The sequence below is a fragment of the Sceloporus occidentalis genome, unplaced genomic scaffold, assembly GCF_023333645.1.
Source record: "Sceloporus occidentalis isolate IW3139 unplaced genomic scaffold, rSceOcc1.0.p SCAF_1, whole genome shotgun sequence".
NCBI classification, from domain to species: domain Eukaryota; kingdom Metazoa; phylum Chordata; class Lepidosauria; order Squamata; family Phrynosomatidae; genus Sceloporus; species Sceloporus occidentalis.
In genome coordinates this window covers 268,409,216-268,423,574 of record NW_028316981.1, presented here as the reverse complement: position 1 = coordinate 268,423,574, position 14,359 = coordinate 268,409,216, and the positions used below count along the sequence as shown (strand labels likewise).

The 14,359-nt window shown below is 38.5% G+C and overlaps 1 protein-coding gene across 1 annotated transcript in view; it reads left to right on the top strand.

The window, feature by feature from the left end:
• Positions 1–14,359, top strand: part of ADGRV1 (adhesion G protein-coupled receptor V1) — a 361,649-nt gene that overhangs the window by 43,933 nt on the left and 303,357 nt on the right. Inside the window, exons 21-28 of the mRNA XM_089483154.1 lie at positions 162–535; positions 2,036–2,212; positions 2,823–3,003; positions 4,213–4,415; positions 6,282–6,411; positions 7,619–7,696; positions 11,831–11,970; positions 13,617–14,226. Of these exons, the coding sequence (XP_089339280.1) occupies positions 162–535; positions 2,036–2,212; positions 2,823–3,003; positions 4,213–4,415; positions 6,282–6,411; positions 7,619–7,696; positions 11,831–11,970; positions 13,617–14,226 (1,893 nt within the window). The remainder of the gene's footprint in view (positions 1–161; positions 536–2,035; positions 2,213–2,822; positions 3,004–4,212; positions 4,416–6,281; positions 6,412–7,618; positions 7,697–11,830; positions 11,971–13,616; positions 14,227–14,359) is intronic.

Here is a 14,359-nt window from a genome sequence, read left to right as displayed (position 1 = left end):
CCAGTCCCTGCATCCCAACTATTGAGGAGATGTGGAAAACATGAGAGAGGAGGAAAGGCAACTTGCGTATTGGTGTTCTTCAGTGACTTAGAAAGGGGAATGGTGGAGGTGAGAGCAGGCAAGAGTGTTAAAAGCAATGTACCCTTGTATTTCTCTTTTAGGGCCAGGGATTATGAGAGTTGGTGCTGGGATGAATGGTAACAACAGATACAACGGGATTATGCAAGATGTGAGACTGTATGAGCGTAAACTGACTAAGGAGGAAATCTATGAACTTCATGCAACTCCAGCAAGAGCTGACTTGCACCCCATCTCTGGGTACTTAGAATATCGACAGGGAGAAACCAATAAGTCATTCGTTGTTTCTGCCAGAGATGATAGAGAAGAAGAAGGAGAGGAGATGTTCATCCTCAAGCTTGTTTCTGTTCATGGAGGAGCACGGATCTCACAAGAAAACACAACTGCAATGTTAAGAATCCAGAAGAGTGATAATGCCAATGGTCTGTTTGGTTTCACAGGAACATGTATTCCAGAGGTAGGAAATGGAATGCCTAACAGTTGGTGTTGTAAGGTCCCTGGTTCAAAACCCAATTCAACCACAAACTCTAGGTGGCTTTCCATTTTTCTCAGAGTAAGGATGTTACTTGCGGGTTTTAAACCATGATTCCCCTGGGAGGGAAATGGCTTTGCCTGTGCTGATCACATGACACTGCCTCCCACCTGTAGCTGTCCTGTCCCACACTCATCCCTTTTCATTCATGATGGGAAACTCATGAATGAACTGGCAATTCCACAAAGCCCCAGGTACAAAAAATAATTCTTGGGGCAGTTGTTTGATTGCCAGCCATGTGATGTCAGTGCCCCTTTTCCCTCCTAATCTCCTGAACCCATCTTCAGCAATATGGGAATAAAGTCATTGTTGTAGCTTAAAACTCTTTGAGCACTCTGAAGTAGTATAAATCACCACCACCTTCTAGGGCCAACAATGAAGAGAATTAGTTAAACTGCAGTTCAATAACCATAGCATCTATTATACAAGCAGGGCAGTTTCATGTTAGAAGTTCCACATGGCTTTTGAAATGTATGCAAGTTTTCATCGGGTAAATTGACTGGTCATGTTGTTTGAGTATTCTTCATGCCCATAACCCATCATCTTACGAAACTATTGGTGCTGTCACAGATATTTTCTACATATTACAGCTTACATATGTAACAAACAACCTAACATAATGTGGTGAACAACATAACATTCAAAATCCACAAAACAGTGCTACGTTTGTAGGGAGAACCAAAGCAGAATGTATTTTTTATACAGTGCGCCCTTGCTATCCATAGGGGATCTGCATGGCAAGAGAAATGAAGGTAGGAGTAGGTGATGATGCATGTTAGAAATTTAGTTGGAGCCAGTTGATCAAGCTGTAGTACAGAGAAAACAAAGAAATCCCATGGGCTTTTCTGAGAGACCAGCTCTTTTTGGCTCTTCTTTTTCCATTCCATGTCATATAACTTTGTAACCTGTGGTGCCCAAGTTTGCTATTTTCCTTCCTGTTCCTTCTCCTTTTATCAATCTGCAGTGTAGCTTTTAAGTTACAGTTGCTCCTCTGTTCTCACGGACATGAGATCCGTGGTCTTGAATATTCATAGATGGGCGACCTCCTTTAATTTCAATGCGGTGCATCCCTGCAACATGCACTCTCAGGCATGCACCCCTTTCAAACCTATGGGGCTTGAATATAGGCAAGTCTCCATTTTCATGTGGTGGTGGGTGGGGTGGAATAGTTCCCCAGTGAAAATGGAGGGCCGACTGTATAAGTTTACTGGTAGGAACTACCTTGCTTTTCATTGAACTATAAGGTGCCTGCAGCCCTGGGAGCCTTTCTGACTAAAGAATGGACTAAGTGGACTAAAAACACTATATATAATGTGTACTTTTCTAGATATGGATGGATTTAGATTGTATGTATTACATTTTTTTCTTGAACATCATAAGTGTGAAATCTGTCTTTTCACCGTGAGATGTGTCATTTGCTTCTAGGTTTCTGATGAAGGTTCTACTGTATCTTGTGTAGTGGAGCGCACCAGAGGGGCCCTGGAATATGTTTTTGTCTATTACAGTCTATCTCAGATTGATTCTGATGGCATTAATTACTCTGTTGCTGATTTTGGTAACACGAGTGGAATGATCACATTCCTTCCTTTCCAAAGATCAGAAGTAAGTCCAATAATTAAAGTTCATGATTCGTTGTTTCCTTGAAATCTGAAAAATACGTATTTCTGTATACCTTAATAAGTTTTGTGTCTTGATTTGTATTCAGAAATCCTGTTCTTTGATGTATTATTGGGACAGAGAATGGCCTAAATCCTGTTGCTAGTCCTGACTAGAGCAAATCTATTGCTTCAATGAGGTTAATCTGTGTTTTGACTCATAATTGCACAATTGATTGAATGGGTCTGTTCTTCTTGTTGTGTGCCTTCAACTTGTGTCCTACATATGGCAACCCCAAGGAGACCCTTTCATGGGGGTTTTCTTGGCAAGATTTGTTCAGAGGGTGTTTGCCTATGCCTCCCTTTGAGACTTGCCCATGGTCATCCAGTAGATTTCCTTGACTGGACAGAGAATCAGACCCTGATTTCAGAGTCCAAGTCCAACACTAAAACTACTACTCAATGCAATATTGAATACTAGCTAATATTTCTAATGCTGAAATGGAAAAATCAAAGATGAGTAATTAAAAATTTCTGAAACTCATTTTCACACATTTTTGGATTTGTGCTCCTTAATGCAGACATGCTCATTCGTTTTGTTTTGTTTTTTCTCATAGGTTTTAAATTTTTTGGTGCTTGATGATGATATTCCTGAACTAAATGAATATTTCCAGGTGACTTTAGTGTCTGCTGTTTCTGGAGATGGAAAGATAGGTTCAATGGCAACAAGTGGAGCAAGCATAGATCCAGAGAAGGAAACTACCTACATCACCATCAAAGCCAGTGACCATCCTTATGGTAATGGTGATAGAAATTATTTTAGAGTCTGCACATGGGCACATTCATGTGCTATTGTTTCTCCTCCCCCATTTACTTAAAACAGCTTCCATATTATTTCTTTTTTTGTCAGTATTTGAAAAATTGGTGGTGACTCTGTGCTGTGAGCTATTTGATTCTGATGTGGAGTTGAAGACTTTCATGGCAGGCATCCATAGTTTTTTGTGGGGTTTTTGGGCTATGTGGCCATGTTCTAGAAGAGTTTTCTTCCTGATGTTCCACCAGCATCTGTGGCTGGCATTTTCAGAGAATGCTTGCCTGGAAAGTTGGGTGTATATCTATTGTGTCACCCTGGGAAAGGAGGAGTGATTTGCATTTATGTTTGAAAAAGGTAGATGGCAAGTGCTTTCTTAGAAGAGGCATTTTTTCCCATATATGAAAAGGAGGAAATGTTTCCCCTAAGATGCTGCCTGCTTGGATGCATGCATCATTTAGAAATGAAGTATGTTTTCTTCTTTAGAACTATTCCTAACCTAGTTTAGGTGTTAATCTAAATTTCTAAGGAACTAACCAAAGTGGTGAACTTATATTGGGAAAAGGGATCAGCATCCTGAATAGTAATTTTAATATTCAGACTAAAACGTAGTGTGGATTCACCATTAGCCACCAATTTTGCAAACACCACAGTAACAAGAGTTACTTTTGCTGGATGAATGCATAATTCCTAGAATGCTATTGTGAATCCTTGACTCATGAATTAATGGAGGCAATGCTCATTAAAAATTGCCTTCAGTGGCCAAAGTCTGATAGCTTATCTCACTTTCTCTTGACCAAATGCTGGTACACTTAAAAATGTAATAGTTTCCAAATATGCAATGCGCCCTTGGTATCCACTGGGGTTTGGTTCCAGGACATGCCCCGTCTTCCAGACAGGATACTAAAATCCATGGATATCAAGTCCCAACATATACAATGACACAATAAAATGGTGTGCCTTATATAAAATGGCTAAATCCCAATTTGCTTTTTGGATTTTTTTTTTTTTTGGTTGTTGTTGTTGTTGGTATTTTCAAGCCGTGAATGATTGACTCAGTGGATGCAGAATCCGTGGATACAGAGGGTCAACTGTACATGTATATTTATATTTTAAGCTGATCTTCAAGAGATCAAGTTCATTTTTATTAGTCAACACCTTTCACTTCAAGTAAAATAATCTAATGTCTCTCCCAGGTTTGTTACAGTTCTCAGTGGGGCAGCCTCCAGAAGACAGTGATGAAATCATTCTACCAGCCATGAGTGCACCCCACATCACTGTGAAGGAAGAAGTAGGACAGGTCAGGTTGCTTGTTGTCAGAGCACAAGGTCTACTTGGGATGGTTCTTGTACAATACAAAACCATTTCACTAACAGCATTCACCCCTCAAGACTATCAGGTAAGAAGATTGAAGGGGATGGTGGATAGCAATGTTTCCTGTTGTAACTTTATATATGCACACACAAACTCAATAGTCAGTGGGGTTTTTTTATTAAAGAAAATAATTCTATGCTGCTTTTGGATCAGTGGTTTGAGTGTTGGACCAGGACTCTGGGAGACCTGGGTTTGAATTCTTGCTTGGCCATGGAAACCCTTTGGGTGACTTTGGGCAAATCACACTCTCTCAGCCTCAGATGAAGGCAAAGACAAACTCCTTTTGAGCAAATCTTGCCACGAAAACCCTATGATAGGTTCACCTTAGGTTTATTATAAGTTGGAAACCACTTGAAGGCATACAGGACCAGCAAGCTTTTGATCAACTGGTGATCATGAAACATCCCCAGTTTTATACAAATTAGAGAATCGACATGTGCAAGCACCAGTTCCTGCCACTATAAGTGCATTTATAACCACAGGTCATAGAATCATAGACCTAAAAGATAGCCCAAGACTTATCTATCCCAGTCCCCAGTGCAGGAATCTACAGCTTGAAGCATCTCTGATAATTTGCCATCAACTGCTGTTTAGAAACTGCCATTAAAGGAAAGTCTACCATCTTCTGAGGTAGTCTGTTTCACATACTAACAGCTCTTGAGGTCAGGAAGTTCTTCCTAACGTTTAATTTTTCCTCACGTATTCTGTAGCATGGACCACAATGCCTGTGCTGTTTGATAAACTCCATTGCCAGTGAGGATTTAGATTTTTTTTCTGCACTTGGAGCTTGCTTGTGGATAAAAAAGAGGTGGTGTCCCTCTTCAAGCAGAAAAAACACCAATCTAGGCTGTTGGCTGCTATGGTTCAGCTTTAGGAGCAAGACGCTGCATAGAGATTTGCAGAACTAGTGATAGAAAAGGGGGTTTGTTCTGGCTTGGGCATTTTTCAAAGGCAAGAAGTGAAGAAAAATCCAAGGTAAAATCCAAAGGAACTGGGAAGTAAGGGAGTACTTAACAGAATCATAATACTGGAAGGGACTACAAAGTTCAGTCATATGCCAGTGCAGGAATCCATGGGTAAATCATCTGTGAGAAGTGGTCATTCAAACTCTATAAAAGGTTTGAATGAAGGACAGCCAAGAAAATCCATTTCACTGTTGATGCTTTTATTATCAAGGAGCTCTTCCTAATATTTAATTAGAGTCTCTTGTCTTGTAATGTGAATCCACTACTTCAGATCATGTCCTCTGGATAGGAGAAAGTAAGCTCTCTACATCTTCATTGTGATAGCCATTTAGATATTTAAAGATGGCTATCAGATCGCCTTTTGGTCTTCTCTTCTGCAGACTAAACATACTCAACACTCTCAAACAGTTCTCATAGAACTGCGTTTCCAGACCCTTTACTCACCCTCCTCTGGACACATTTCACTTTCTTAATGTCCTTATTAAACTATGGTGACCAGAACTGGAAACAGTACTGGTTAGGGAGCTGAAGAGCAAACATTGTTTAACAACTATCTACCCACAATGGAAGATTGTGCTAAGATGAGGAGATGGTTTTTACTCATCAGTCACTGATGGCCTGCAGACTGAGGAATAGGATGTTGTACCATATCCTGTCACTGCAGGATGAGATGCTCACCTCATTTAGAGCCACAGCATGCTGGTGCCACCACTGATATCACAGATTCCCATAATCTTACTGATAATCTCCTCTCAAATGTGCCAGGATGGGACATCATGCCAGTCCTGGCAAATCAGGACAGACATGCATAGAATTTCTTTGTATATAATTGTGACTTATTGTTGTTTATGTCCCTTGCCTGAGTAAATTTATACTGATGTCATGACAACTCTTTGGACAAAGTATAAATAGATTTTTCACTGCAGGATAGTAAAGGCAGCTTGGAATTTCTACCAGGAGAAAGATACAAGTACATTATCGTTAACATTACAGATAATTCTATTCCTGAGCTGGAAAAAGTTTTCAAAGTGGAGTTGTTCAATCCAAATGGAGCAGGTAAAGATTCATAGATCACTTTTTCTCTATAAGTGTATGGTCTCAATTGCAGGCTTGACATTTGACTTTGAGAAACTTGGTGTTCAAAAACTGAAATTATGTCTCTCACCCCCCTCCTCTGAAAGTGAGTGTTAGCTTTCCGATTTTCTCTTAAAGATCTTCATTACCTATCTTCATAGTTGCTGAGTTTACCCATCTTCCTAATAAAGTAAGTATGGTTCAATCTTGACAGATCATTCCAAAAACAATGCTGGGCTCTTCCCCGAAAGACAGAAATCACTACATATCTGCTTGTCCCTCTGTCCATCCCTACATGTCTTTTGTTAAAAAACGTGACCACAACTTTCTTTTCCATTCCAAATAATGATAGGGAATTCAGTTATAACAGCCATGGAGCAAATAAATATTTCTCAGTATTGAGCTCTGAAAGGACTGTGGCTCTAATTCTCTTCCTTCTTACCTATCACCAGCTGGCAAGAGTTACTTCTGGGAGGGTTAAAGTCCCCAACATCTCCCAAGCAACATGGCCACTAGTGATGCTAGCTGACCAAACCTGGCAGTTACAGTCCTCCAAAAGTTGCCTTGCCAAGTTTTGTTGCTTATATAACACATTTTCTTAGGGATTTCCCAAGTTCTGACTTGAGGGTAGTATAGAGCCAGAATTGAAATCTCCATGGCAGCTGAGAGTGATGAGAATGTGAGATCTGATCTCCTTCTTTGAATTACAGTTTCGCTTAAGAACTTAGAGGGAGATCCCCCCCCCCCTTTCTCTGAGTCTCATGATGAAGAGATTCTAACCTTAATAGTTCATCTTGGTTCAGTATTTTTAAAAGGTAGAAAGGGTAGAAAGAAGCAATCTTAAGAAGAAATATTTTGAAATCACACTAATTAATCAAATCCTTCTTCTGCTCCTGTGTGTTTTAGCATTTCCAACCATCTTTTTCATTTACAGGTACTTTGCTGTTCTGCTTATAAAACACCAAGTGTCTGTCATTGATGCCTTATGACTGAATACTAATAGCCACAGTTAGATAACATAAATCAGTAGCACCTGTCTCCTTGACTGTCAATATTCTGTAAGCTTTAAAATCCATTTTTCCAAGTATATTGTCTCTACTTGCTTTTTTCTAAAACATATTTTAAAGTGCTATCTGTCATCTACTTTATATATGTGTTTTTGTGTATTGTGTATCTGTGTGTCTTGAAGTTGCTGAACTCTTTAATGATGGCAGTGGTAGTGGTGATGGGGATTTGGACTTCTTCCTTCCTGCTGTCCATCAACAGGGTAAGCTGTTCATTCTGTATTTTTCCTCTTAACTGAGTATTGAACTATTCAAAACATTTTGTCATAGCTGGCATGCGTTGCTGTTGTGCTTTCTGATGCCTAGCATTTTGCTGTGTATAAATTACAGCATCTACATGCACTTATACTGAAATCCTACATATATTTATTCAGAATAAATCACATTGATTTCAGTAGAATTTACATCCACATAAAGGTGTATAGGACTGACCCTTTTGGTGATTAAACTCAGAGACAATTTGGTTTTTTTTAATAATAATTTCCTTTAGTTATTCATTTTCAGGCAATAGTTTTGTAACCCTATATATGTTTTAGTTGGAATTTTTCTCACTGTGATTAATGGGACATACTTACAAAATACAGTGGACCCTTGTTATACGCTGGGGTTTGGTTTCAAGATTCCCCGTGGATAACAAAATCCATGGATGCTCAAGTCCCATTAAATATACTGACATACGAAAATGGTATCCAAACTGTGGATGCTTGAATCTGTGTATAAAAAATCCGTGTATAACTGTATGCCTCAATTTTGATTGCATTTTAACTTTTATAGATTCTTTTTCTTAGACTATATATCAATAACTGTTGCATTTTAAAGTAAAAAGCACTGTTAAATTGATAATAGTAATTCAACAGTAGTTGAACATCGGTCTTCATATGCAATTTACTTGATTTTTTTTATTTTATTTTTCATATTTTTGTTTTGCTTTGTTGGCTTCCAATCTGAAAGCTGCAAATGAATTTATTTTTAAAATATTCTACTAAGACTGATCACACACATTCTACAGTACTTTGATCATTATGATTTCCAGTTTTAAACTTTCATACTTTTCCAGTTATGTCAAGAGGCAGATGCTGAGTGAAGATTAAATAAGTGAACTTGTACAATCTTTGCCAACAATCTTGGAAAGATATTCCAATGAAATCCACTTTCAGGACAATGTTATCATTTCCCCATTGGGATATAAACAAAACAAATCAGTAGCAATACAACTACTTTGGTAACTTAGGCCCGGTACAGACTGCCGGTTTGTGGCGCCCTGGAGCTGATGTTAGGGCTCAGGACTGCGGAACATCCACATGCCTCCAAACCCTAGTACATAATGGCGGTGCCATCATGGCAGCCTCCCATCTACACAGGGGATCATGATACAAGGGCGGCACAGTGTTCACACATCGTGGCACTATACTTGCATCATTGATGTGCAACAGTGCGCCAATGGTGCACTCATGGCATCCGCTGTGTGCACCAAAAAGAACCTACTTTTAGTGGGTTCCTTTTGGTGGAGGGAGGCCGTGCAGTTTGGTTGCTGGGGCATCCCTCTGGAGCAAAAGCGGGTGCCTCCAGCCTGCCCGTTCGGAGCGGTCTGTTGAGCCCTATATGATACAAATAGATAATAAATGATAGAAACAATTGTAAACAGGACAAATAGACTCATGTTACCAAAATGATATTTGAAATGTAAAGATTTTTATTAATTTTAATTAGTAACGTTAATAAAAGAGTGAAAACCAAATGAAAAAATCTCCCTTATTAAAATTATAATGAAAGCACTAACATTGCCTTTAGCTTGCTGACAGAAGGACAACAAAGAAGGGGTCATTCTGGTCTCCCTGGAAAAGCAGCTAGTGTCCCCACCAGCTGTGCTTGTAATGGTGGTGGGACTGAGAGAAGGGGCTCTCCTGATGAGCACAGAGTCTGAGCTGGCTCATACAGGGAGATACAAAAGATTATCAGACAAAGGGTAACGACAGGAGAAGGACAGGAGAGAAGCGTGATGCTCCCATCCTTGTGCAAATATTATCAGACAACACCCTTATTATCCTATGATTATCCTGCCAATGAAGAGAAATTGTCCTGTTATTTACCTCAATTTCTTAATAATGGGATAACATGTTAATACTGAAGTGACCGGACAATTCCTCTTAATTAGTGGGATAATCTTGGGATAAGCGCCATGTGTCTGATAATCTTCATGCGACCAAGTAGTAAGGACAGGAGCATGGTGCTTTGCTCCCATTCTACAGGACTTTATAGGTGATAACCAGCACTTTGAATTGTGCCCAGAAACAAACTGGCTTTCTGTCATTACAAGCAAATTGAGAGGGGGAGGGAAAGGAAAATATTCTCATCTGATCACATCTAAAATTCCATGAACGGAACACATTGATTGCACTTTAGGAATGTGAAGATAATCCTCAAATTTTCATGTCCTTGACAGAAAAATTGGTGTTTTGACACACTGAGATATTCCATCAAAAAATCAACTGCTAGATTTTTTGCATTTGTTTTTATAAAAAAAAAAATGCAAAGGTTTTTTTCATTAAAACATTGTATTTTGTATCATAACATTTTGTGCCCGTTTTGACAGAAATGTTGTACTGTGCACAAAACCATAGTTTGTACAAAAAAGTTCCAAAATGCAGAAAAGGTTAAAAATGTGAAAAACTCCCAAGGATCCCAGGTACAAGGAATGACATTTTATATTTTTCATTTCTATAAGTAAGAACAAAATGTGAAATATAAATATATAATGAAACTTCCAGTGAAAGACTTCAGTGGAAGCACCCTTAGATTAGACTGTCTTTTCTCCTGTTGTATCTTTAGTGAAATTTTCCTTTATTCAATTTTAAATACATCTTTTGTGCAATACTATTTTTCAAGTAATTCTCATTCATTATTTACATGGTCAAATGTACAAAAGTGTTAGCATTTTTGTGTTTTTTCTTCATGTTGGCATTGATGACATATTCTTAACCTGAATAAGTGGCCAAAATATTTCATATTTTGAAATCTTATTTTATTCAATAACTCTTTTAAAATATTCCATCAAAACCAATGAAAGCATACTGTGGTTATATAAAAATATGCCCATTACTGTTGTAAACTTATGAGCCAGAATTTTGAAATGGCATCCTGGCATTCTTCTATAATTTTTGTGCCTTAATTCATGGGGTTATAGCATAAACTTTGTTGTGTAAGCCATTTTCTCTCTCGCTCCCTGCAATCTGCCCCTTCTGACTCTGTCTGTCTGTCTGTCTCCCTGTCTGTCTTATAACATATATTACTGAAATGCTAAATTCAGCACTTTGTCACTTGACTGCATTAATTGTTTCAAATAAATAAACTGCATGTTTATTATTTTATTTTTTAAAAAAGATTGTACTCTAAACAGGAAAGCTGTGAATGCATTATATTATTTCTAGTGAATTAGTTGTTTAGGGGCCTAATCTACTATTGGCTTTGAGGGGATGCTTGACCCCATCTGTAAAAGGTCTGGGATGTTTCTCTTTTGTATATCATCTGTTGCATTATTTATGTCCAGTAAATCTTAGAGCAGCAACTTGTGTTAGTCTGAAACCCATTTGCTTGGTGCCAGAAGCCCAACTCATAACAGCATTCATTAATGATATTAGTTCACAATTCTTACTGGCATCCCACAGATTATCACACAGAAGGAAAACGTCCTTCATCTGTGCTTAAATCACATTAATCAAGTGATTGAGGGGAAGATTATCACACATCCGCACTCCTAATGTTAATACCCAATGACGGGTCCATTACTGTTTACAGGCAGGAGAAGAATGGGAGAAGAGCACAGGGTTGTGATAATCTTTGCCCTGATCATGCAATTAAGATGATTAAAGCATGGAAGAAGGATGCTTTCCTCTCCATAGATTGTGTTGGCCAAAGTGTGGCCCTTGAACCACATGCATACCCTTATGGCTGCTTTGTAATCTTTGAAGCCTCCCAGATACCTGAGGCTGTCTTTTTTTCTGACAGAAAATAGGAGTGAGTGAATAGCCACTCTTGCATGACTCCAGGAGCAGCAACCCACCCCTTAAATGGGTTGCAGGGGGACTCTGCACTTTTTAAACCCCCCAAATGTCAATTTTTCAAATCTAGAAGTAGTTTTCCAGCCATATTCAGATCTGTTTTGTTTTGCTTTTCATTTCTGGAAGTCCATGCAGTCCCCAGAGAGTCCTAGGGTGGAAAATTGGCCCCCAGATCCTGTTTGCCATCTCATATATAGATTATCTCAAGAGTTTTCTGTTGTCAGATATGCATCTCCAGATATTTTGTAAGTCACTTTTTTTCTTTCTCATTGTCAACAGCTAGCTTGGGTATAGCCTCTCATATCATAGTGACTATTGAAGCCTCTGATGATGCTCATGGGGTATTTGAGTTCAGTCCTGAATCCCTTGCTGTCAATGGAACTGAACCTGAGGATGGAGGTGGAAAAGTCACGCTTGAGGTTAGCATGTCTGAATTTACAGATATGGAATTACATCTAATCTCATTCCTTCAAGAATTTTCACAGTGCATTTGTCACAGTAATGATTTATTTCTGCCTAATTCAGATGCTGTTTTTGACAGAATTCAGACACTTGTCTTCATTCTCTACCAGGGAAGTACACTTGATCCAGAAAGTGGGATGAGAAAGAGTGGAGTCAGGGAAGACAGGAGGAAGATGTACATCTAATTTCTTTTAGCACTTAAATGTGACTGATAATTAGATTTATTCCTGTCTGTCTGAGACCTAATAATAATCCAGGTAATAGAACTTCTATGTAAGAAATCTGAGCCCATGCATGCTCACATAGGAGAGAATTGTGATATTATACAGGAAAAGATTATATATATATTAGAAACTCTGCTGGGTTTTTTCTAGAGAAAATGGCTTTTTCTGCATAGAAAACATGAATTTTCTGCAGAAAACCCATATTGTATTTTTTTTTTGGTCAAATCCTGAGTTTTTAGACATTTTTTGCAGTGGGAAGAAGAAATGTATGCAAAAAAATATAGAAAGATTTACATCTCCGCACAGGATTGAGTGATCAGAGCAAGTGGAAGAAGAGGCAGTGTGCTAGCATGTGGAACACAGATACTTCATCTGATTTATCCAGTTAAGTCAGTGCAAACTGCAGTGGTGTTTAGGTCCAATGGTATGACTAGGCTGCATTAAGCCCCTTGTAGAGCTTGGAAAGTTACTTTATAAAAGTAATATATGCCATTATTTATTACATTGATTAAAAGATGACTGCTCCTATGCTGCAGTGCTAAAGAAATAACCTGCTGCATTGCCCATTGTGTTGCTTATTATCTTTTCATTACCCTTTTGCTTTTGGAGTGAGGACATTTTAGGATTGATAGGAAAACAGGAAAACATTGGGAAAATTCCTGTCAAAATGTCTCCAGATATGCCTAAACAATACTTTAAAAATAATTTTAAGCAGAAAACATTACTAATTACACCAGCAAGGTCATTCAGTTGCTGTCTGCTGTGCTCATTTTTAAATGTGACTTTGTTCTGCTTTCCTTATTGAAAAAGAATAGCCAACTACAGGTAAATATGCTACTTGTAACTAATTACTTCCAAGTTCTATGTCCTTGTGCCTGTAATGATTGCTCTTTGCTTATTTTGTGTCCTTTTTGGTAAAAATAGAACCACTGCACAATTCTTGGCAAGGTTTGTACAATGCACCTAAGGCAAGCCCATATAGAGAACCTGTGATTTAGCATGCTTTTGCTCAGGAGAGTTTGTGGAGGTTTGTTCCAGTTGACCCAATAGCAAGTTCTCCTTGTGGCAAACAAGACTGATCCTACCTCACAAAAAGGAACAGCCATTTATATTTCGTAGCTCTGCATTCCTGGCAGTCTTGCTTCTGATTTCTTAGGCTGGCCTGACTAGTTGACATGGATTTAGTTTCTTGTATCAGATTTCATAGGGACAACTGTTTTTGGGACAGAATTCAGCACACTAGATATTTTCTTTAAAATTAAAGTTAAAACCTTGAGTGGAAGCCACCAGCCTCCATTGCTGTAAGCTAGACACCCTTTTAGGACAGGAACTTGGGTCTTCATAATGCAAAAATAGTAATTTACTGTTTTGTTCTTCAGGTTGTAAGAAACCATGGTGCCTTGTCCCAGGTGACTTTATATTGGTTCATTGTACCTGATGATACTGAAGATCTGGAGGCTACTTCTGGCAACATAACTTTCAATATAGAACAAAGGAGAGCAAATTTAACAGTGCAGATCATGCCTGATGAAATCCCAGAACTAGACAATATGTTTTCAGTTTGGATTATCAATGTTTCCTGTGGACGTCTTGGAGTTCACACCAATGCTACATTAGTAATCCTTGCCAGTGATGACCCTTATGGACTTTTGATTTTCTCTGAGAAAAACAAACCAATCAAAGTTGAGGAAAGGACCAAGAACATCACTCTTACAGTCATACGGTTAAAAGGTCTCTTGGGAATAGTCATGGTTGCATATCAAACCATGGCTGATGAGGATGACTCACCCTTTCTGCCATCAAATGTTGCAAGGGCAACCTGTGGACAAGACTATTTGCCCGTTTCAGGATCTGTAATCCTTGCAGGTAATGAAAGTGAGGCTACTATAGAACTCCCTATTCTGGATGATAATGAACCAGAGAAATCTGAATCTGTGTTTGTGGAGCTGCTTGGTGTTACCCTGATAGAAGGAGTCCAGTATCGGCCAAGTAAGACTGCCTATATATTTACAAATTTGTTAGTCTTATTGAAATGACATTGAGACATATTAATAAACATTAAATATCATTAATTAATTAACATCTTAATGTTGACATCTTAATCATTATACTAACCCAAATT